At 44.2% G+C, this 25566-nt stretch overlaps 1 protein-coding gene across 7 annotated transcripts in view; it reads right to left on the bottom strand.

Annotated features, from left to right (window-relative positions):
- The window catches only part of c4h8orf34 (chromosome 4 C8orf34 homolog), a 329014-nt gene that overhangs the window by 2143 nt on the left and 301305 nt on the right, over positions 1-25566 (bottom strand). For all 7 annotated transcript variants that reach the window (XM_060824118.1, XM_060824114.1, XM_060824119.1 and 4 more), the window contains 3 exons: positions 22877-22997; positions 20874-21349; positions 3814-3889 (listed from right to left, as the gene is read on the bottom strand). In XM_060824118.1, the coding sequence (XP_060680101.1) occupies positions 3814-3889; positions 20874-21349; positions 22877-22997 (673 nt within the window). The remainder of the gene's footprint in view (positions 1-3813; positions 3890-20873; positions 21350-22876; positions 22998-25566) is intronic.

Below are 25566 nucleotides of genomic sequence, written 5' to 3'. Positions count from 1 at the left end.
TAGGATATAAACATTAACTCAGTGTGCTGGCTTTCTAGTCTCTTAGACATTCTCCCCATCTCTTGACAGTCTAGTTTGATACAACTTAGAGATTTGCTGGCCATTTCAGAGGGCCGTTTAAAAGCTACAGGAAGCTGCCTATCAGTCAGATCAAAATAGCAAGATGTTTCCATCCTCTAATACATTAGTGAACCAACTGGTTTTTTTTTAAACAACAATCCTTTATTTTAACTGATGCTGGCTTGTTTCCATATTTATTTTAACCGAATTGAAATTCTCACACCCATTAGGGCAGAGTTTTAAAACAAATTCTCTGGCGTATTGGTCAAACTGCGCACTTACTCTAATCTGCCTCTTCTGATGTGACATTTGTCAAATGGCACCTGAAATATTCAACAAACAATTCCGTAACGACTTGTACGACTGAGTTTATTTGCCCTGGATAACTGTGTTTAAAATAATTGCAGCAGGTGTCAAAATAACCGACAATATTTTGCTTTAGAAATTTGAAACATGAACAGCTGTTGCATATCACGGGTGTTGCTTCTTTTTCAAAATATCTCCTTTCTCTTTAATTCCCGAACCCCAGCTCAGCTTCACATTAGTGGCTTCGGATGCTCCCATTCCCAGCCCCCTTCCATTTGCTCCTTCCTGCAACATAACCCAGACTTGGCCCTTCACTGCCAATGCTAAAGTCTCAACTTGCGCTCTGTGTGTGATCTGGTCTCAAAATGGATTAGGTCTCCCAGTGATAACATTAGATGGACAGTGCAAACTTCCCATCTGTCCAAATTCCATGCCAAGTGAAAATCACTCTCAGTGTATTAGGAAGTGAGCTTACACCATGTCCGTTAGCCGATATGCCTTTGATATATGCCCATTACTATTGAATTGGTTGCAACTACTGCAATATTATTCACTGCCTCAATTCATCTAATCTCAGCACTTTGGCTGACCATTTCTCTTGTTGACTCACTCCTTTCTGAAGCCTCAGCACCAGCTACAATGGATTTTATTTCCCTTACATTTGTTTGAAATCTTAATCATTTGGACTCTGCTAGGTTTTCTGTATTTTCCAAACTTGAACACATACTGAATTCATTCCACCCTCGTGGGTAGAGCCATAATTTCCACAATCCATGTGACTCTATGGCACTGATGTTCCTGGCATCCATCGACCTGGTGCTGGACAGGCAGATGTTGTAGCACCTGGACTCTGGGCACCGCTGCCATAGGGTCTGCCCCACTATTGGCTCAAAGCAGTAAAACAAGACTGAGCAGGTGTGACAATGCTGCTCCTTTGACAAGGTTATGCCACCCTTGGCTTTTATATTCAGCGAGGTTGTAAACAACACAGACTCCGAAAAGTCTGAGGTTAAAGAGTTTTAGAGCCAGTTTGATTATAACTAACAGATACTGCCTCAGGGAAAGGCTTTTAAGTTCTTAAAAATCACACTTGTACAATGAAAGGGGAGTGGCCAGTTCTCCCAGTTCAGCTTTTCCCTGGTTTGATTTTTAACAGAAAGTGGAAAAAAGCTGCTGGACCCACAGAAGCAGGTCCATGCAGGTCCTCTCTCTCTCTCTCTGATGTCTCTCCTGTAGGACCGCGTGTTTGATTTTTCCTTTATTGCCAAGGAGTTTTTATGGCGATTATTGCAAGTATTTGGAACAGCATCATTAGGTCGGGATAATCTGCTGGGATTTTGGATAGGTTAAGTTATTTGGTATTCTGTTCTCTTTCATTTCTGTTTCATTTAGTAATCTTGTAAATAAATTCTGTTTTGTTTGAAATTAAGTGGTTTGACCAGCTATATCACTCCTGGAATATCCACACCGCACCTGCTTAAAGCAACTAGCAAAGTTACGGTCTGGGCTACTTTCGTGAAATGTTTTGAGGGGGTCTGGCCCAGTCCACAACAACAATTATGTGTCCAGTTATTGGACTAAGGCTTCAGCACCAGAACCAGACACACCCTAAGCCAATTCCTGATGAAGGCCTTTTGCCCGAAATGTCGATTTTCCCTATCCTCAGATGCTGCCTGACCTGCTGTGCTTTTCCAGCACCACTCTGATCTTGACACCCTAGCCAAGCTGTTCCAGTTTAAATACCACACTTATATCCACCCAAAAATGTGGAAAATTGCCAAACTGTGTTGTGTTCACAAAAAGCAGGACAAATAGAACTCATCTAATGATTGCCCCATCAGTCTACAGTCGACCATCACCGAAGGTGTCACTGACAGCGCTACCATGTGCCATTTATTGCCAACAACCTTGGCAGCATCCGGGGAGCAGGAAAATCGACGTTTGGGTTGGAGCCCTTCGTCAGGAATGAAGTGCTTTTGCCCGAAATGTCGATTCTCTTGCTCCTCGGATGCTGCCTGACCTGCTGTGCTTTTCCAGCAACACATGTTCAGCTCTAATCTCCAGTATCTGCAGTCCTTACTGTCTCATTGTAGACCGCACTCTCTCCTCACCAATGACCTGCTCAATTAGGCCAGCTCCTCTTGGATCTGAATTTATTACAATGGACCGAGGAGCGGTAATGAAGCTGACTGCATTTGTCATCAAGGGAGCATTTCACCCAGAGTGGCATCAAGGAACGATGGCAAAACTGGAGTCATTGGGAACCAGGGTGGGAGTGTGGGCTGTGGGGTGTTGGGAGAGGTCTCAACTGCTTCGAGTCATACCTCCTTCAAATATAAACCATTTTGATCACTGGATGTCAATCATGACAGGGTGGTGTTCCAGCCCCAACCATCTTCAGCTGCTTTATACAATGACTTTCCCTCCATCATAAGGTCAGAAGTGGGGACTGCGGCTTGCACAATGCTCAACACCATTTGCAACTCCTCAGGTACTGAAGCAGTCTATATGCAAATGCAGCAATTATTGGACATCATTCAGGTTTGGGCTGATAAATGGAAGATTAAAATTTGCACCACAGAAACACCAGGAACTGATCATCTCAAACAACAGAAAATCCAATCATCTCCCCTTAACATTCAATGATGTTACTTTCAGTAAATGTTGCAGGGGGTTACCATTGTGGAGAAACTGAACTGGACTAGCTACATGAGTACTGTGGAGATAAGAGCAGGTCAGGGGCTAAGAACTATACAGTGAGTAACTCATCTCTTGACTTCCCAAAGCCTGTCCTTTAGCTACAAGGCACAAGTCTAGACTGTAATGGAATACTTCCTCCACTTACCTGGATAAGGGTAGCTCTAAGGAAACACATGAAGCTCAACACCGTCCAGGATAAAGCTGCCCCCTTGATTGACACCTGCAAAGTTCACACCTGCAACTGCAGCACCTTCTAAACCCAAGTCCTCAATCATCCAGATCCCTTGATCCCTTCAGCTAAAAGCTCTATACCTACCTCTTTCTGGAAAACACCATGTTTTGGTCTCAACCACTCCCTGTGGTAATGAATTCCACCACTTTTTAATTGAAGACATTTCTCCTCCTCTCAGTCTTAAACTATGACCCCCTGATCCTGGGATGCCCCCCATCATTGGGACCATCCTTCCTGTGTCTTACCTGTTTAGTCCTGCTAGAATTTTGCAGATTTCTATGAGATCTCCCTTTGTTCTTCTAAACTCCAAAAATCCCAAGCTCCCCTCATGCATGAGTTCTGCCTTCCCAGGAAACAATTTGATAAACATTCGCTGCAATCCCTCTGCATGTGGTGTGGAACACCACTTCTTCATGTGGTGTTCCTTCAAGCTATTAAAGATGGGACTAGCATCAGCCATAATGTCGAAGACACAAAGGTTCTTTAGGTCCCAGATCTCTGTCAATCATACTCACCCTTGTTCTGCTCTCGATCCACACCTTCACTCTCAGTGTCACTTGGTAACGTCCATGGCTGATGAGTAACCAACAGCTGTTGGAAAGGTCCATCCAAAAGAAAAGTTAAAATATATCACAGAACTAATATTAAAGACTATCAAAATGATAATTACATCTTTTCAAATTAAACATCTTTTCGTTGAATAGGCATATGAACGAGAATGGAATAGTGTAGCTTAGATGGGCTTCAGATTGGTTTCACAGGTTGGCATAACATCGAGGGCCGAATGGCCTGGACTGCGCTGGAATGTTCTATGTTCTAACTGCGGGCCCATGGGAAATTTATTTAAACAACTTCTAAGATTTGGAGATTTGCACACAACCACAGAATACACATCTGTGAAGAGAAAACAGAATTAATGTTTAAATTCCAGTGACCATTCAGAATACTCAAAACATTAACTTTGCTTTCTCTCTCCATGGATGCTGACAGACTTCTGCTGAGTTTCTCAAGTAATTCCTGTTTTTGCTTTTGGCAGAAAACTGTTGGCCAGCAGACATTTTCCTAGACTTCTTTAAATAATATTGTGCAATCTGCCTCAGAGGTCAGACGGGGATTCGGTTCAGCATCTCACCTGAAAGGCTCACCTCTGACAATGCTTCAGCATTTTAAAGATGTCCCTGTCTACATTTTGTGCTCAAATTTTGGAATAAATTGGAAACAAAATCTTCTGAAACTATGTCAGATACATTAGCCGGAAGTGTTTTTCTAAAAGAATCCCATACTGCAAATGTGTTGCTGGTCAAAGCACAGCAGGTTAGGCAGCATCTCAGCTGTGATCTCCAGCATCTGCAGACCTCATTTTTTACTAAAAGAATCCCATACCCTTGCTGGAACTTAGTTGACAACATTGTATTTGAATTATAATATTTTGGAAAAAGCTCCCTATCATAAATATGAGCAATTTGTAATTTTGCATCTTATTTCAAATTCTATTTCAAAACTCATAGAGTCATGGATTCATAGAGTCACACAGCACAGACCCTTTGATCCAACCAATCCATGCCAACCATAATCCCAAACGAAACTAGACCTACCTGCCTGCTTATTCCATATCTATTCCTCCTGTCAAGGTGAACAAGTTCACATCTTTCCATTTCCCAAATAGGTGGCACGGTGGCTCAGTGGTTAGCACTTCTGCCTCTCAATGCCAAGGACACAGGTGCGATAACCCCCCTTGGGTGACTATGTGGAGTTTGCACATTTTCCACGTGTCTGCGTGTGTTTCCTCTAGGTGCTCCAGTTTCCTTCCATAATCCAAAGATCTGCAAGTTAGGTGAATTGACCATGCTAAGTTGCCCATAGTGTTCAGGGATGTATAGATTAGGTGCATTAGTCAAGAGTGGATGTAGAGTAATAGGTTTGGGGAATGGGTCTGGGTAGGTTACTCTTCGGAGGGTCAGTGTGGACTTATTGGGCCGAAGGGCCAGTTTACACACTGTAGGGATTCTATATATAAAAACATTGTCCTCACTTAATCTATCTATACTCTTTTATAACTCCTGATGTGTTCTTCAAAACATACTGTTCAAACTATCTTTATATCATTAGCCAATTTAGTAAGTAGACATGTGGTTCCTTCCCCTCAGATATTGACAAAGATTGTAAATAATTGAGGTTCCCTGTGACATTCCATGAGCTACATCTTGCCAATTCGAAAATGACCCATGTATCCTACTCTCTTCTTCCTGTTTGCAATCCTCTGACCACGCAAATATGTTATCTCTTACATCATGAACACTCAGTCTTTGACATGGTATAGATAGAGGATTAACCGATGGGCAGAAGGAAAGGAGGGGGACAAGAGGGTCCTTTTCAGGATGGCAACTGGTGACTAGTGGAGTTCCCCAGGGTTCCCAGTGTTGGGGCCACAACTGTTCATATTCCCATTAACAGTCTGGACAAATGAACTGGGGGCATTGTGCTAGGTTGCAAATGACATAAAGGGAGGCAGAGGGACAGGTAGCGTTGAACAAGCAAGGAGATTGCAGAAAGACTTGGAACGGCTAGGAGAGTGGGCAAAAAAGTAGCAGGTAGGGTACAAAGTAAGGGAGTGTGAGGTTACAAACTTTGGTTGGAAGATTAGAGGCATAGACTATTTTCTAAATGGGAAAAAAGCTTCAGAAATCTGGAGCTCAAAGGGACTGAGGAGGACTAGTTCAGGATTCTCTCAACATGCAGGTTCAGTTGGCAGTTAGGAAGGCAAATATAACATTAGCATTCATTTTAAGAGGAAAGAGATGTACTACTGAGATTTCATAAGACTGTGACAAGGCTACATTTGGAACATTGCGAGCAGTTTTGGGCCCTGTGTGAAAGGAAGGATGTGCTGGTGATGGAGGGGGTGCAGAGGAGGTTTACAAGAATGACCCCGGGGGTTAATGGCTTGTCATATGAGGAGCAGTTGATTACTCTGGGTCTGTACTCTGGTACTGCACTGAAATGTTGGCTTTAATTACATGCTTACATTTTTGGAGTGGAACTTGTAGAATGTGGGGTAATAGACAGCTATATCTTGAAAAATGTCCATACGACAGGAGGAGATGCTGGATGGCTTAAAATACATAAAGGTGGATAAATCCCCGGGATGTGAGCAGGTGTACTGGCCATTTGGATACAGAACTGGCTCAAAGGTAGAAGACAGAGAGTGGTGGTAGAGGGTTGTTTTTCAGACTGGAGGCCTGTGACCAGTGGAGTGCCACAAGGATCGGTGCTGGGTCCTCTACTTTTCGCAATTTATATATTGATTTGGATGTGAACATAGGAGATACAGTTAGTAAGTTTGCATGTGATATCAAAATTGGAGGTGTAACGGACAGCGAAGAACGGTACCTCAGATTACAACGGGATCTTGATCAGGTGGGTCAATGGGCCGAGGAGTGGCAGATAAGAGTTTAATTTAGATAAATGTGAGGTGCTGCATTTTGGGAAAGCAAATCTTAGCAGGACTTATACACTTAATGGTAAGGTCCTAGGGAGTGTTGTTAAACAAAGACACCTTGGAGTGCAAGTTCATATTTCATTAAAAATGGAGTTGCAGCTAGATTGGATAGTGAAGAAGGTGTTTGGTATGCTTTCCTTTATTGGTCAGAGTATTGAGTACAAGAGTTGGGAGGTCATGTTGCAGCTGTACAGGACATTGGTTAGGCCACTGTTGGAATATTGCGTGCAATTCTGGTCTCCGTCCAATCAGAAAGCTGTTGTGAAACTTGAAAGGGTTCAGAAAAGATTTACAAGGATGTTGCAGGGTTGGAGGATTTGAACTATAGGGAGAGGCTGAATAAGCTGGGGCTGTTTTCCCTGGAGCATTGGAGGATGAGGGGTGATCTTATAGAGGTTTGTAAAATCATGATGGGCATGGATAGGGTAAATAGGCAAAGTATTTTCCTTGGGATGGGGGAGTCCAGAACTAGAGGGGCATAGGTTTAGGGTGAGAGGGGAAAGATATAAAAGAGACCTATGGGGCAACTTTTTCACACAGAGGACGGTGCATGTATGGAATGAGCTGCCAGAGGAAGTGGTGGAGGCTGGTATAATTGGAACATTTGAAAGGCATCTGGATGGGTATATGAATAGGAAGGGTTTGGAGGGATATGGGCCGGGTGCTGGTAAACAAGACTAGATTAATTTGGGATATCTGGTCGGCATGGACAAGTTGGACTGAAGAATGTGTTTCTGTGCTGTACATCTCCATAACTTTATAACTTGAACCCCTGATCCCTTGAACTCATGGTCTGTGAAGTCAGAGACAAGAATGCTATCAGTGAGTCAAAGATGAAACTTTCACTGCCCAAACTCTGACATTACTCTCTTTTCGTATCAGTGTGCAGCACAGCTTTGACAATAGAGTCTTAGTGACATGAACACACGCATCAAAACTATAGAGATCTAAGTAAACTACAACTGAAACCTTAATGCTGATATCACTCCAATAAAGTACAAAGAATGAGCTTTCACTTAAGATTCTGATGATAAAAGGATTTGAAAATAATACATTTGCAACCTTAAGCTTGAAAGCCAAGATTAGAAATTGACAGGCCTTGGCAGCGATATCATTGGAAACGTTTCCTGTAATATATTACATGTAGAGTGATGATATTAGTATTAAAATGAATGATCTCAGGTACTCAGTTTAAAGGTTGTTTAAAGGTGAAATACACTAGTTATGTGGAAGGTGTGGCTGTACAGGTCGTTCTGCTATAGCGCGTGTGCGCATTGTTAACACGAATCTGCTGTAACGTGATTGACGAACTATGGACACTATTCCTAAAGTACAAACATTCAAAACATGTGTTGGCTACATCGCCAATACTTTAAGCGCTGTTTCTAAAGTGTGATTTTTTTCAATAATGTGGGATTGCCCAAGCACACAATGATCGAGTTCCAGGAGAACTATCCGTGTTCTTATTGAATCAATGTTCCTTAGCAACAGCCTCAGCAAAACATTGCATCGAGTGGCTCATCACCACGACTTCATTGTGGTTTCTGGAACAGGAGTGGATGGCAATGGAGATCAACACCTTGGGGACCGAGCAGCTATACTGTGAGATGTTTATCAGAGAATCCCTACAGCCAGTTCACATTGACCCTCCGAAGAGTAACCCACCCAGACCCATCCCCCTTACCCTATTACTTTACACTTGTCCCTGACTAATGCACCTAACCTACACATCCTTGAACACAACAGGCAATTTAGCATGGCCAGTTCACCTAATCTGCAGATCTTTGGATTGTGGGAGGAAACTGTAGCACCAGAGGAAATCCACACAGACACAGGGAGAATGTGCAAACTCTACACAGACAGTAACCCGAGCCTGGAATCGAACCTGGGTCTCTGGCGCTGTGAGGCAGCAGTGCTAACCACTGAGCCACCATGCTACCCTCAATTAGCTCATGAACATGATCATTGTCAATGAATGTAAATTCAAAGGATACCTTATCCCCATTGCTTCAACAAATGCTCAGACTGCCCTAATGCACCACATCTCCATCAACTATCCAGCAGCAGACCCCCTGTAAATAAGGAGTTAAAAATTACATAACACCAGGTTATAGTCCAACAGGATTAATTGGAAGCACACTAGTGTTATAGTTGTACTATAACCTGGTGTTGTGTGATTTTTGACTGTGTACACCCCAGTCCAACACCGGCATCTCCAAATCATGTAAATAACGAATTAAGCCTAACATTCAGAGAAGAAAGCTGAAAATGTGTTGCTGGAAAAGCGCAGCAGGTCAGGCAGCATCTAAGGAACAGGAGATTCGACGTTTCGGGCATAAGCCCTTCTTCAGGAATGAGGAAAGTGAGGAAAGGTTCGATTCCAGGCTCGGGTTACTGCCTGTGTAGAGTTTGCACATTCTCCCTGTGTCTGTGTAGATTTCCTCTGGTGCTACAGTTTCCTCCCACAACACTTTCCTCATTCCTCAAGAAGGGCTTATGCCTGAAACGTCATATCTCCTGTTCCTTGGATGCTGCCTGACCTGCTGCACTTTTCCAGCAACACATTTTCAGCTCTGATCTCCAGCATCTGCAGTCCTCACTTGCTCCTCTAACATTCAGAGAATCCAATTCATCTTTTTATAGATTCCAAGAGAGCACACCTGTCCCCTAAATCTCACAACATTCACACACCTCACAGAATGTTTAGATTAGATTAGATTAGATTAGATTACGTACAATGTGGAAACAGGCCCTTCGGCCCAGCAAGTCCACACCGACCCGCCGAAGCGCAACCCACTCATACCCTTACATTTACCCCTTACCTAACACTACGGGCAATTTAGCATGGCCAATTCACCTGACCCGCACATCTTTGGACTGTGGGAGGAAACCGGAGCACTCGGAGGAAACCCACGCAGACACAGGGAGAACGTGCAAACTCCACACAGTCAGTCGCCTGAGTCGGGAATTGAACCCGGGTCTCTGGCGCTGTGAGGCAGCAGTGCTAACCACTGTGCCACCGTGCCGCCCACCTCCACCTTTCGCACCCAGATACATAGCTATCAAATACTAATAAGGTTCTAACTGATAAGGATTATACCATGTATGCAGATGCACTGTATGTCATGGTTGAACAGCCAGCAATGTGGGCAAGTTGTGAGTTTACACCAGTACTCAATGTGGTAAGCTGATGTTTCGAATGGCATATATGAGTTTGAATTAGTGGAGAATGTTTAAGGTTAGTTTTGGGAGTGTGGGGCATTCAGCAGCATATGAGGCTGGTGGAGAAGTTGGTGTGAATTGGTATAGGGACATGAATTCACTGACCTTGACCTTTTGCATGAGACCATTGAACTCCTGGTCCCATTATAATATCTAAATCTTTGAGCTAGACTCCTGACAATGATGGTCACTGCTATCTGCTCCCACTGCCTTGGCAGACAGTCAATAGGACTTCTGCCCCTCTGTCGCTAGAAAACTCTCTCCTTCCCACTTCCTCCACTCAGCATTCAGCACAGTATCAGAGAACTTTAGGGCACTCCTTCTCAGCTTTCCACCAAAATTTCCTGATCTTGATGTTCACTCTCTCTTCAACAGCTCGAATTAGCACCTGCTCTAGCTAGCTTTCAGTGGGACTAAACCTGCACAAATTTGACCTTTCCTTGGTAAGACAGGTGGTAACACAGTCATATGGTTACCAGTCACTATACAGAGCGATCATCCGAATACAAATTATCTGAAAATCGGATTATCCGAAGAAGAAGTCAAGGTCCTGACAGAAACATTACATCATTTCCAGCAGTGATGTTGACAGTGATTAAACAGGCACCGTCTCCAAATGACTGACCTCCCGCCGTCTCTCTCTCCCCACACTTTCCCTCGAGTTCTACAGAGGAGTGTACCCTAAACACCCCGCCCCCCCAGGAATAATCTCTCCAACATTGTCCTGTACAGGGCAAACATGGAACCTGTCAAAAATTTGCAGTAAAATGTTGTGTGAGTGGCTGTGGCTCTGTGGCTGTGCACTATTTGGAGAATTACCTCACAAAGGCAGCAGTAGCAGCAGCAGCAGCAGCAGGCTTATCGTTGGTGTGCAGTCCAGATGGCCCAGAGAGGGGCCGGGGTGGACTCAGGGTGGTGGGGGCAGGGGCTTGCGTGCTTTGTGCTGGGGGGACAGGGGGGAGCGAGAAGGGGGGCGGTGTTGGCGGTGGGGTCTCGCGTGCTGTGTGCTGCTGCAGTCTCCTAAATAGGGAGCATTCTTTAAAACTCCAAGCCCCAGAGGAAAGGCATTTAATCGATTTTCCGAATAATCAATTATCTGAATGAAATAGGGCCCGCCCATCTCATTCGGATAATCGAGTTTCCACTGTACATCACTGTCATGTGATCAATAACCAGGGCACGATCTGCCTGCATTGGTCATAGTTAATTCCCATTCTGTGCCCATTTTTGGATCCTCTCCAGTTTTGCAGTGTACAGGTGGTCTCTGATTTATGAACTAGGCTAAAGTGAGTCTTGCAGATGCTGGAAACCAGAATTTAGGTCAGTGGTGCTGGAAAAACACAGCAGGTCAGGCAGCATCCAAAAAGCAGGAAAATTGATATTCTCCCTTCCCACCTAACAACTCCACCCTCCTCTCTGACCTATCACCTCCATCCCCACCCCCCATTCACTTATTGTACTCTTTGCTACATTCCCACACCCTCCTCTTTGACCTACCACCTCCATCCCCACCTCCATTCACCCATTATACTCTTTGCTACCTCCTCCCCAGCCCCACCCTCCTCTCATTTATCTCTCCACCCTGGGGGCTCCCTGCCTCTATTCCTGATGAAAGGCTATTGCCCGAAACATCAATTTTCCTGCTCTTCAGATGCTGCCTGATCTGCTGTGTTCCAACTTGTGTACTATTCAGTTTGCAAACAGACTCCAGACTGGAACAGGGGCCTGCCTGTATAGCTTTTTGTTTGTATTCTGACCAGCTGGCTTCTCTTGTATTATGAAACCTAATTGATTGCTTGAATCTATTACTTTATTGGTGAAGGTGTTAAGTCTTTCACATAGTCCTCTATGGGTTAAAGCACCAAAAAGTTTCCAAGTCGAATTGAAAACAGACACTGACGTGGCTCAGACTTTACTTCGGGGTTTCAAATCTGAATTTCTTTTCCCTCCATACAAATTAACACACATGTTTCTACTTGAAATAAAATCACAAAGTCCTATCTCACATTAAATAATGAATGGGAAGTTTGCCTGTGAATGTTTGCTGCAGTTCTCTGCTGGAGTTAATAACACCAAGGAACCTGTTGCCAAGATTAACTGAACTCTTTAAAATTAAAACGAAATGAAGAACTGCCCACAGCTAAAATACAAATCAAGTAATCAGCCTTAATAATGCATGAGTTTCGAGTGAATCAGTACATGCAATCTTACATTTGCAAAAATGAACGCTCCAATTACTGACTGCATCAGAATCAATTATTTTCCTCAATGGGTTGTGATTGCATTCAGTTTTATACTTAATACATTGTTTCTTTCACAAATATAATGTGAACCGTCTTCTGTATGTATTGCTACAATTATTTATCTGTCTGATTTAAATTAAAAGTTGATTCTTACGCCCTGGATTTACACACATTTTCTCATTGAATTCAAGTTGTGGTAAATTACCAACTATGAGAATAATTTTATTGACCATTGGACTGGCATATTTGTTAGTTTTTTTGTGTGTCATTGTATTGTTAATGGAAGTCCTGCACAGAAACAGATTTATTTCCTATGCCTTCTGTAAAGGTTTTGTGAAAACTGTTGGTATTTTTATGCTTCACAAATAGAATTCTTGACTTCAACAAAACTGAATCGTTTTTATTAAAGAAATCAACTCAACAGGAAATTCCAGTGAGGCAGCAGTACTAACCCACTGAGCCAGTCCAGTCTGGTCCAATGTGCCACTATTTTCAGGGGATTATGTTCGAAGAGCGTTCACCTCATTTTTTTATTATTAGATTCCTGACAGCGTGGAACAGGCCCCTCGGCCCAACACGTCCACACCGATCTTCCGATAAGTAACCCACCCAGACTCATTTCGCGACATTTATCTCTGACTAATGCACCTAACGCTGTGCTCAATTTAACGTGACCAATTCACCTGGACCTGCACATCTTTTAGATTGTGGGAGGAAACCGGAACACCTGGAGGAAACCCACGCAGACATGGGGAGAATGTGCAAACTCCACACAGACAGTCGCCCAAGGCTGGAATTGAACCCAGCTCCCAGGCGCTGGGGGAAAACAGTGTTAACCACTGAGCCACCGTGTCATGAGTGCCTTTTTCGAGTCTTTACGTCACCCTTTGATGTTGTATACTCTCTAGCATTACCACGGGCCCAGGTCCAAGCTAGTACTGGTGATATATGAGGCTCAGATTAGGGGTCATATATCATTCTGGTGATCATGGTTTTGATGGACCAACTCCCCCATTTTTCATAACTTTTAGCTAATTATTTTGGTGGGGGTTGGCTGGTCCTTGTCTCTGGTCAGAGCCGGTTTACGGTAGTTTGCTTACTTATCACTGACAAGCTGTAATACTTCGCGTGTCAGTGATAAGGTGAGTCTGGATGTCCTTTCAGCAAAAGTTTGGAATCATTCAATGCCGAGGAATTTCATGAGGCTGTTAATCAAGCCCGGTAAAATCAAGGACTGCAGATACTGGAAACCAGAGTCTAGATTAGAGTGGTGCTGGAAAAGCACAGCAGGTCAGGCAGCATCCGAGGAGCAGGAAAATCGATGTTTCCGGCAAAAGCCCTTCATCAGGAATAGAGGCAGAGTGCCTGAAGGGTGGAGAGATAAATGAGAGGAGGGTGGGGGTGGAGAGAAAGTAGCATAGGTAAAGGTGATAGGTCAGAGAGGAGGGTGGGCGAAGATAGCAAAGAGTACAATAGGTGAATGGGGGTGGGAATGGAGGTGATAGATAGGTCAGGGAGGAGGGTGGGGGAAGGTAGCTAAGAGTACAATGGGTGAATGGAGGTGGGGATGAAGGTGATAGGTGAGAGAGGAGGGTGGAGTGGATAGATGTGAAGAAATATAGGCAGGTAGGACAGGTCATGAGGACAGTGCTGAGCTGGAAGGCTGGAGCTGGGGTGAGGTGGGAAATGAGGAAACTGGTGAAATCCACATTAATGTCATAGGGTTGAAGTGTTCCAAGGCGGAAGATGAGACGTTCTTCCTCCAGGTGTCGGGTGGTGAGGGAGCGACGGTGGAGGAGGCCCAGGACCTGCATGTTATTGGCTGAGTGGGATGGGGAGCTGAAAAGGGCTTGACAAAGGGTCAGTTAGACTCAAAACAGCAGCTCTTTTCTCTCCTGACAGATGCTGGCAGACCTGCTGAGATTTTCCAGCATTTTCTCTTTTGGTTTCAGATTCCAGCATCTGCAGTAATTTGCTCTCATCGGGGAGTTGAAATGTTTTGCCACGGGGCGGTGTGGTTGATTGTTGTGGGTATTCCGGAGATGTTCCCTAAAGCACTCTGCTAGGAGGCGTCCAGTGTCCCCAATGTAGAGGATAGCGCATCGGGAGCAACAGATACAATAAATGATATTGGTGGCTGTGCAGGTAAGACTTTGATGGATGCGTTATTCAAGCCTGACCACTTGTCTCAAGTGTCCATTCCGAGGCCAAAGTACTTGGGTTCAGATCCTCCCGTCAATTCCATTATCTCAGCGTTAAGTTGGTTGTATTTCTCACTTGTATCACACCATGCCATTTCCAGCACTTTGCTGTCGTTTTTGCACCATATTGTGACATCGACCACCGCGATCTTTTGATCTTTCTTAAACATGAGATCGGGTTTCCACAGTGAGCGGTCTTCTGCGAGTAACCTAGGCTCGACGTATAATGTTCAGCCATACTTACAGACTCAGTTTCCTTTTTGAAGACTAAGGTAGAAGGCAACAGGGCAAGAAAGTAAGGTGGTAGAATGGTGGACAAGTAAGGTGGACGAGTGATGGTACAATGTAGGCGTTTCATAGGAGAATGTGGGGTGAATGAGAAAGGGCAAGCTAGGAACAGTAAGAGGTTCCGACATAAACCAAAGAACTGTGGATGCTGGAAATCTGAAACAAAAGCAGAAATTGCTGGAGAAACTCAACAGTCCTTTCAGCTTCTGTAGAGAGACAGCTGAGTTAATAGTTCATGATAAGGGGCATGGATGAGCTGGATAGTCAGAGTCTGTTTCCCAAGGTGGAAATGCCAAATACTGAGGGGGAGCATAGATTTAAGGTGGGGGGGGAGCATTTAAAGGAGGTGTGTGAGGCAAGTGCCTTACACAGCATTGTAGGTGCCTGGAACACACTGCCAGGGGAGGTGGTAGAAGCAGATACAATAGCAATACTTAAGAGGCATTTAGATGGAAAGAAGAACAGGAGGGGAATGGGGGATATGGGCCATGTGCAGGCAGGTAGCTCAGTGGGTAGCACTGCTGCCTCACAGCGCCAGGGACCTGGGTTCAATTCCAGCCTCAGGTCACCGTGTAGAGTTTGCACGTTCTCCTCCTGTCTGCGTAGGTTTCCTCCGGGTGCTCTGATTTCCTCCCACAGTCACAAAGATGTGCAAGTTAGGTGAATTTGCTGCAGTAAAGTGCCCATAGTGTTCAGGGATGTGTTGGTTCAGTGCATTAGTCAGGGGTAAATGAAGGGCAATGGGTCTGGGTGGGTTACTCTTCAGAGGGTTGGTGTGGACTTGTTGGGCCAATGGGAGTGTTTCCCCAGTGTAGGGATTCTGTAAAATGGTATCATGGTCAGCACAGACATGGTGGGTCAAAGAGCCTGTGCTGCCCTACATTATGAATCCTCTCCATTTCCGTTACCTGTTTTTGTTGCATTGTTTTAACAGTAGATTTAGAATAGGAGGCATTGATTCATCATTTCAACACACTGAGGATGGAGAAAAATAATGGCAGCATTTTATATGCTAGAAATGCAGATTTGTAAATGGAGAAGTTCCAATAAAATAGAGACAGGGAAAGGAATTTGTAAGTTAAAGATGGGACAAAGGTACCCTGTTTCCTGATGAAGGGCTTTTGCCTGAAACGTCGATTTTCCTGCTCCTCGGATGCTGCCTGACCTGCTGTGCTTTTCCAGCACCACTCTAATCCAGACTGTCAAATCAATAACCTATTCCTGTGTTTGGCCTAGGAATGCGATAGAATTTTTCGCAACAAACTACAGGTATGGAAGCAATATTTAATTGGAAAAAGGTTCAAAATAAGTAAACATCCAGGAGTAGGTGAACTTAAAAGTGTCTAGGAGAAAGTGAGGACTGCAGATGCTGGAGATCAGAGCTGAAAATGTGTTGCTGGAAAAGCGCAGCAGGTCAGGCAACATCCAAGGAACAGGAGAATTGACGTTTCGGGCATGAGTCCTTCTTCAGGAAGCCTGAAGAAGGGCTCATGCCTGAAACGTAGATTTTCCTGCTCCTTGGATGCTGCCTGACCTGCTGCGCTTTTCCAGCAACACATTTTCAGAACTTAAAAGTGCTCTGAGAGACTGGGAGAGTTTTTTGTGAGGCATTAATAATTATTGCAAGGGAGTCATATCATAGAAGATTGGAAAGGAGGAACTGTGGTGATTGCATTCAAAAAGATTAGTTAAAAGGCTAACAGAAGATTCAGAAATATTTACCCAATTTAATTTTTTAGAATACCAGGGTTGCTAAACAGGAAATGTTGGAAAATAACAGACAATTCAGATTAGGAGCAACATGTCCCCTTGAACTCTAACTAAATTCCTAACCCCGAAATCTCCATAACACAGTCAGCTCCATCTATGGCTATAACAGTGTTGGACTGGGGTGAACGAATTTAAAAACCTCACAACATCAGATTATAGTCCAACAGGTTTATTTGGAAGTACTTGCTTTCAGAGCGCACCTCCTTCATCATGCAGGTACCTGACAAAGGAGCAGCGCTCCGAAAGCTAGTGATTCCAAATAAACCTGTTGGACTATAATCTGGTGTTGTATGATTTTTAACTTTGGCTATAACAAAAGTTGAAAATGTGTTGCTGGTTAAAGCACAGCAGGTTAGGCAGCATCCAAGGAATAGGAAATTCGACGTTTCGGGCATAAGCCCTTCATCAGGAATGAGGAGAGTGTGCCAAGCAGGCTAAGATAAAAGGTAGGGAGGAGGGACTTGGGGGAGGGGCGATGGAGATGTGATAGGTGGAAGGAGGTCAAGGTGAGGGTGATAGGCCAGAGTGGGGTGGGGGCGGAGAGGTCAGGAAGAGGATTGCAGGTTAGGAGGGCGGTGCTGAGTTGAGGGAACTGACTGAGACAAGGTGGGGGGAGGGGAAATGAGGAAATTTTTCCAGTTTCCTCATTTCCCCTCCCCCCACCTTGTCTCAGTCGGTTCCCTCAACTCAGCACCGCCCTCCTAACCTGCAATCTTCTTCCTGACCTCTCCGCCCCCACCCCACTCCGGCCTATCACCCTCACCTTGACCTCCTTCCACCTATCACATCTCCATCGCCCCTCCCCCAAGTCCCTCCTCCCTACCTTTTATCTTAGCCTGCTTGGCAAACTCTCCTCATTCCTGATGAAGGGCTTATGCCCGAAACGTCGAATTTCCTGTTCCTTGGATGCTGCCTAACCTGCTGTGCTTTAATCAGCAACACATTTTCAGCTGTGATCTCCAGCATCTGCAGACCTCATTTTTTACCCTATAACAAAAGTTGACCCACGCACCTAATGACAGCTCAGCTCATCTACTGCTGAAAATCTGATCCACACTTGTGTTATCTTGTTACCTCCATGGTCTTCTGGCAGGTTGCCACACCTGACAAACTCTTTTGAGTTCATCTAAAAATCTGTTGCCCTTTCATCTAACTTGTACTATTGGCCCATTACCTCTATGCTCGTTGGACCTCAGTTTGAAGATTTTTATTCCTGTTTTTCCAAAACTTTCCCTGGCATTATCCTTTCCTGCTTCTAAAATCTCTTACAACAATACTTTGCATTTATGTAGCACCTGGCAATGTGTTTTACATTATGCTTGCCGAGGGACAACGCACAGATGGCCAAGGCTAGTGTCTTGGGGGAAATCAGCGGAAACGGTGCAGTACTCGGTAGAGGAATCAATGTCATTCCTTGGTTACAATTAACAAGATGAGAAGGAAAGCAGGGAGCTGATCAATAATGTGACAGGATGGAGTGATCAAGCATTTTAAAGGCTGCAGACAGGTTGAGAAAGAAAGAGAGGAATCACTCATTATGTTACACTGTACAAATTCTGTGACTTTGGTAAAAAGTGCTCAGAGATGAAAATGTGTTGCTGGAAAAGCGCAGCAGGTCAGGCAGCATCCAAGGAACAGGAGAGTCGACGCTTATGCCCGAAATGTCGATTCTCCTGTTCCTTGGATGCTGCCTGACCTGCTGCGCTTTTCCAGCAACACATTTTCAGCTCTGATCTCCAGCATCTGCAGTCCTCACTTTCTCCTCCTAAGAAGTGCTCAGGACAGCAAAAGGCGAAAACATTTGATTGGATGGATTCAAACATGATCTCTTGATATGACGTGAACACGTTGAAAAATCAGTTTCAAAAAATATACTTTCTTGTCTAATTTTAAAACTAACGGGACTTTGCTGAACTAAAATTACATGACTCATAAGTTGGTTATAGTTCTATTAACTTCTAATGGACAAAGTTAAATGGATTTTCACACCGAAGTTTGTATGAACACAGCAAAACAACAAGAAAATAAGAGCATAGCTGAATAACAAAGGGTGAGCCATTCACCCATCCACATTATGATTGCACGGATGCTAATAGCTTCATCTCTGTCCTAAGGTGGACCATGGATTCTAGATCTTACAAAACCTAGAAACCTTAGAAACTAATTGGTAAGTTGAACTTACCTCCTTAATTGGCCTAGCGCATGAACATTTTTCTGGTCTTTGGAAACGTTTAATCATACATCTCTGAGCACTTAGATTACTCTGTTAAGCATCTAACCTGCTGCTAATACTAACTTCCATCAAAGTTTGAGCCTGCTTTGACCATAAAAACAGAGTGATGCCCATGTTCAAATGTGACAAGATCGGGACAATAGCCAGGCTTGAGCTGACAAGTAACATTCATGTCATGCAAATTCCAGGCAATGACCATCTTCAATAAGAGACCCTCTAACCATTGCCCCATTGATCAAAAACACACTGGATTCACCACATAAACACAGTAGCTACAAGAGCAGGTCAGAAGCTAGGAATACGGTGGCGAGTAACTCACTTCCTGACTCCCCAAACCCTGTTAATCATCTACAAAGTAGAAGTCAGGAATGTGATGGATACTCCTGACTTGCCTAGATGAGTATAGCTCAACAAAACTCAAGAAGCTTGGCACCATCTAAGACAAGGCAGCCCGTTTGACTGGCATCATACCCACAAGCATTCAATCCCTCCACCACCGACGCTCAGTAGCAGCAGTGTGTACTATCTACAAGATGCACTACAGAAATTCACCAAAGATCCTCAGACAGCATCTTCCAAATACCCCTCTGCCATCCAATAGGACAAGGGTTGCAGTTACATGGGAACACCAACATTTGCAAGTTTCTCTCCAATTCATTCACCATCCTGACTTGGAAATATATCACCATTCCTTCAGCGTTCCTGGTTCAAAATATTGGAACTTCTTCCCAATAGCATTTCCCAACAGAACACAGTACTGCAGTGACTCCAGGAGGCAGCTCAATGCTACCTCCTCAAGAGATGTTTGGAACGGTCAATAAATACTGGCCCAGTCAGTGACATTGACATCCCATGAATGAATAAAATAAATTTTGAAATACAGTGCTGTTCTCAAATGAGTGTAGCCTGCAATAAAGAATATAAGCAACAGACTACAAGCCATTCTATTTAAGGGGAGTTGATGGCCTAGATGGCCAATCTATTATTGCAGAGATACAAGCATCGTTCCAGGGACCCAGGTTCAAATCCTGCCCACAGCAGATAGGGGAATAAATATCTGGAAATGGGAGTCTAATGATGACCCATCTGGCTCACTAATGTCCCTTTGGGGAAGGATACTGCCATCCTTATTTGGTCTGGCCTCCATGTGACTCCAGACCCACAGAAATGTGGTTAATTCTTAACTGCCCTCTGGGCAATAAATGCTGGCCTAATCAGCGATGCCCTCACCCCACAAATGGGTATTAATTTCTCACTTAAATTTGTCACTTGGCAACAGATAGAAAGGGTGTAGTTATGAGATCCCTCCCACTGTGGTGACGATGTGAGAATTTTATTTGTGATCGGGTATAATGACATCAAGAAGGAAAGGAACTGAGTGAAGATTAAAGGGAAAGCCAACAAACATACCAACTCTTTGACTTCCATAATTTACACCGATATTTCCCATATTTGATTAAATATTCAGATTGCATTTACTCGAATCACTCACTTACTTTGAAAATATTTTATTCATTCAGGAGATCTGAGCATCACTGGCTAGGCCAGCATCTTTTACACATCCCTAGTTGCCCTTCCTACAATGGCTTTACAAGATATTCTTGCTGGAAGACAATATTCTTCATGAATATCAATTTAGCTAAATTTCTTTTCCAATGCTCACATCAAAACGATATGATTTCTCCGATTTTCCTGAACCTTCAACTATTGGCTGACAGCTTTCTCAGAAGTTAGTTTGTGTGGTAGAAGTTTTAGATTTGTGGGCGGCACGGTGGCACAGTGGTTAGCACTGCTGCCTCACAGCGCCTGAGAGCCGGGTTCAATTCCCGACTCAGACTGTGTGGAGTTTGCACGTCCTCCCCATGTCTGCGTGGGTTTCCTCTGGTTTCCTCCCACAGTCCAAAGATGTGCGGGTCAGGTGAATTGGCCATGCTAAATTGCCCGTAGTGTTAGGTAAGGGGTAAATGTAGGGGTATGAGTGGGTTGCGGGTCGGTGTGGACTTGTTGGGCCGAAGGGCCTGTTTCCACATTGTAAGTAATCTAATCTAATTTCAAATATGTTTTTGCACATTTTTAAATAATTTGCTACCAGAGATCAAAATGATCTAAATATTCTTACCTCAGACAAGTGGCTCCTTTGCAAAGAATTCTCAGCAGTTTTGCCAGCCTGGTTAACTGGAGAACTAAGTCTTCTTCCAGTATGACTGATAGGCAATGCCATTCTATTTGGATTATTGAAGACTTCTTTATTGCCAGGATTGCTGGAACGTGTTGTTTGATACAATTGACTGTTAGGTGTTGCGGGACGACTTCCTTGAGTTAATGATGTTTGAGGTCTGTTATACTGGTTGTTAGGAATCTCATCTCTGCTGTTCTGGGGACTGGAGCTCCGTGGTAATTTACCTCTTTGGTTCCAAGGTGGAATCTCTTTCCCAAAAAGACTCGTTGGTGTCTGAGGTCTCAAGTTTTGGCCCAGTACTGTCTGCGACAGATCTCCATGGTAATTTGACATGGGTGACTTACTTTGCATATCCAAACTGCTTCCCATTTCAGATTCCATTGTTAATGTTTTTGCAGGGCAATCTTTGTCAGGTTCTGTAATAGAGAATTGTGTTTCCTTTAGTCATAGAAGTGGAAAGCAGGTGACACAATGTGATGAACATCTTCCGATTAAAACTGGCTGCAATGGGAGACAGATGAATTGAGGAAGGGGGTTAACATAAAAGAGAACACAGAAAAAAATGTTGTCCTGAGTAATTCCAGAAGACCATAGCTGGTGTTTTAATAAATGTCTGGTCCAGGAAATGCAGAAGCCCTGGCATATCATAAGATTTATTTTATTGTTTTTTGATAATTACCATTGGAGTCATAGAGATGTACAGCACTTCGGTCCAACCCGCCCATGCCAACCAGATATCCCAACCCAATCTTGTCTCACCTGCCAGCGCACGGCCCATGTCCCTCCAAACCCTTCCAATTCACATACCCATCCAAATGCCTTTTAAATGTTGCAATTATACTAGCCTCCACCACTTCCTCTGGCAGCTCATTCCATTCACACACTACCCTCTGCAAGAAAAAGTTGCCCCTTAGGTCTTTTTTATATTTTTTCCCTCTCACCCTAAACCTATGCCCTTTAGTTCTGGACTTCCCCACCCCAGGGAAAAAACCTTTGCCTATTTATCCTATTCATGCCCCTCATGATTTTATAAACCTCTATAAAGTCATGCCTGAGCCTCTGACACTCCAGGGAAAACAGCTCCAGCCTATTCAACCTGTCTCTACAGCTCAAATCCTCCAACCCTGGCAACTTCCTTGTAAATCTTTTCTGAACCCTTTCAGGTTTTACAACATCTTTCCAATAGGAAGGAGACCAGAACTGCACACAGTCTTCCAACAGTGGCCTGATCAATGTCCTGAACAGCCACAATATGACCTCCCAACTCCTGTACTCTATATTCTGACCAATAAAGGAAGGCATACCAAACACCTTCTTCACTATCCTATCTACCTGCGGACTCCACTTTCAAGGAGCTATGAACCTGCACTCCAAGGTCTCTTTGCTCAGCAACACTCCCTAGGACCTTACCATTAAGTGTATAAGTCCTGCTAAGATTTGCTTTCCCAAAATGCAGCACCTCACATTTATCTGAATTAAACTCCATCTGCCCCTTCTCAGCCCGTTGACCCATCTGGTCCAGATCCTGTTGTAATCTGAGGTAACCCTCTTCACTGTCCACTACACCTCCAATTTTGGTGTCACCTGCAAACTTACGAACTGTACCTCTTACGCTCGCATCCAAATCATTTATGTAAATGACGAAAATTAGTGGACCCAGCATCGATCCTTGTGGCACTGCGCTGGTCACAGGCCTCCAGTCTGAAAAACGACCCTCCACCACCACCATCTGTCTTCTACCTCTGAGCCAGTCGTATCCAACACGTGTATTTGAAAGTATAAGCTTTCGAAGGAACCTGATGAAGGAGCAGTGCTTTGGAAGCTTGTACTTCCAAATAAACCTGCTGGACTATAACCTGACGTTGTGTGATTTTTAACTTTGTCTGCCCCAGTCCAATACCGGCATCTCCACGTCATTGTAAAAAGGAGGAGTTTGTACATACCAGTGAGATGTTTCTCCACGGACAACATTTCTTTTGAGGCCGTGAAATCTTTTGGCTGTTTCTGACTCAAAGATCCTCCACTTTGGCCAGGAGGTAGACAGGATTCCCAGAATGGCCGGCGCTGTTTGTACAGAAAATGAGGTTATACAATTTATTTTTACGTGTTCATTTAAATGAATCATTCATTTAAATGAATCAGTCACTGAAATAATCAGGACAGCCTTCAGAGGAACAGAATACAAGGTGTGGAAGTTATATCACAAACGTCCTGGTTAGACACACCCTGGAGAGAAAAACATGGAATCAAGGGAGTGCATCATAGATCTCTGAGATTGAGACCTGATCTATGAGGAGAATTTAGTAAATGAAGGGGTGCTTTGATAGAATTTTTAAAACTACAAAATGGGAACACAGAGGGTAGGAACATAGGAACAGGAGTAAGTCATTCAGTCCCTCAAGCCTGTTCCACCACTCAATGATATCATGGCCTATCTGTGGTCTGACTACAAACACCTGCTTTTGGCCATTTCTCTTCATACCCTTGCTCAATAAAAATAAATCTTTCTTAAATTTAAAATTAGCAACTGAATCTGCACCCACCACTGATAGTGATTGAGTCAAACAGCACAGAAACAGACCCATCGGTTCAACCAGTCCATGTTGACGATAATCCCAAACTAACCTAGTCCCACCTGCCTGCGCTTGGCCTGTATCCCTCCAAATGTTTCTTATCCATGTACCTATCCAATAGTCTTTTAAATGTTATAACTGCACCCATAACCATCACTTCCTTTGGAAGTTCATTCGACACATGAACCACACTCTGTGTAAAAAAAATTGCCCCTTATATCTTTTTTAAACCTTTCTCCTCTCACCTTATAAATATGCCCCCAAGTATTAATCCCCCATCCTCGGGAAAAAGACACTTACCATTCACCATATCCATGCCCCTCATGACTTTCTAAACCTCTATACGGTCACCCCTCAGTCTTCTATAGTTGAAGTGAGAAAAATCCCAGCCTAGGGGTGGCACAGCGGCACAATGGTTAGCACTGCTGCCTCACAGCACCAGAGACCAGGGTTCAATTCCTGCCTCGGGCAACAGTCTGTGTGGAGTTTGCACATTCTCCCTATGTCTGCGTGGGTTTCCTCCGGGTGCTCCGGTTTCCTCCCACAGTCCAAAGATGTGCAGGTTGGGTGAATTGGCCATGCTAAATTGCCCGTAGTGTTAGGTGTAGGGGAATGGGTCTGGGTGCGTTGCTCTTCAGAGGGTCGGTATGGACTTGTTGGGCCGAAGGGTCTGTTCCCACACTGTAGGGAATCTAATTTAATCTATCCAGCCTCTCTCTATAACTCAAACCCTCCCTTCCTGGCAACATCCTGGTAAATCCTCTTGGAACCCCCTCCAACTTAATAATATCCTTTCTATAACAGGGTGACCAGAACTGGACCCAGTACTCCAGAAGAGTTCTAGGGGACACAGGTTCAAGCTGCAGGGGTGTGGGGAGGGGGGGGGGAATGTTTGAAAGAGACGTGCAAGGCACACAAAGGGTGGGGAGTGCCTGGAACACACAGCCAGACGAGGTGGTGGAAGCAGACACAACAGCAGCATTCAAGAAGCACCTGGATAAAAACAGGGATAGGCAGGGAATAGAGGGATATGGATCCTGTCAGTGAAGACAGTTTTAATATGGAAGGGCAAAATGTATCGGTGCAGGTTTGGAGGGCGGAAGGGCTTATTCATGTGCTGCACATTTCATTGCTACTGTTCTAAGAGGCTTCACTAATGTCCTGTATATCCTCAAAGTAATATCCCAACTCCTATATTCAAAGGTTCAGTGAGCAGAAGTTATTTCCTCTGGCTGGGAAATCTCTCACTAGGAGGGTATCAGCTTGGAATTGAAGTCAGTTCCTTTGGGAGTAAAATTAGGAATAATTTATTCATACAAACGGCAGTTATGCTAGACTAATTACTAAATTTAAAACTAAAATTGATAGATTTTTGTTCCTGAAGGCATTAAGGAATAAGGGCAAAGGCGTTAGGTGTTACGTTACAGATCAACCACGATCTCACTGCAAGGTTTCCATAGGATCACAGGCCGTCTCCTCCTCTAAATAACGGCACTGATTTATAACGAAGTACACTTTCACAAATTCATAGAATCCCTACGGCATGGAAACACATCCACACTGACCCTCCGAAGAATAACCCGCCCAGACCCATTGCCTTACCGTATTATCCTATATTTATCCTGACTCACACATCCCTGGAGATTTTGGGCAGTTTCCCATGGCCAATCCACCTAACCTGTACATCTTTGGATTGTGGGAGGAAACCGGAGCACCCGGAGCAAACCGACTCAGACATGGGGAGAACGTGCAAACTCCACACAGACATTTGCCCGAGACTGGAATTGAACCCAGGTTCTTGGCGCTGTGAGGCAGCAGTGCTAACCACTGAGCCACCATGCTGCCCTACATACCAGGCATTTGTTGGTATTTCACTGATAGATGACCCGAGAGAGGGAGAATTCCACAGGCTTTCAACTAATCTTCCCCTGTAACTCAGACAGGGAATAATTGAATACTCAGGGAAATGGAATAAAAAATTCCTACATGTGGCAGCAGGCCATTCAGCCCATCGAATTCACACCAATCCTCCGAAGAGCATCCCACCCAGACCCTTGCCC

The sequence above is a fragment of the Hemiscyllium ocellatum genome, chromosome 4 (assembly GCF_020745735.1).
Source record: "Hemiscyllium ocellatum isolate sHemOce1 chromosome 4, sHemOce1.pat.X.cur, whole genome shotgun sequence".
Lineage (NCBI taxonomy): Eukaryota > Metazoa > Chordata > Chondrichthyes > Orectolobiformes > Hemiscylliidae > Hemiscyllium > Hemiscyllium ocellatum.
The sequence above is the reverse complement of the archived record's forward strand: the minus strand, read 5'-3'. Positions and strand labels throughout refer to the sequence as shown.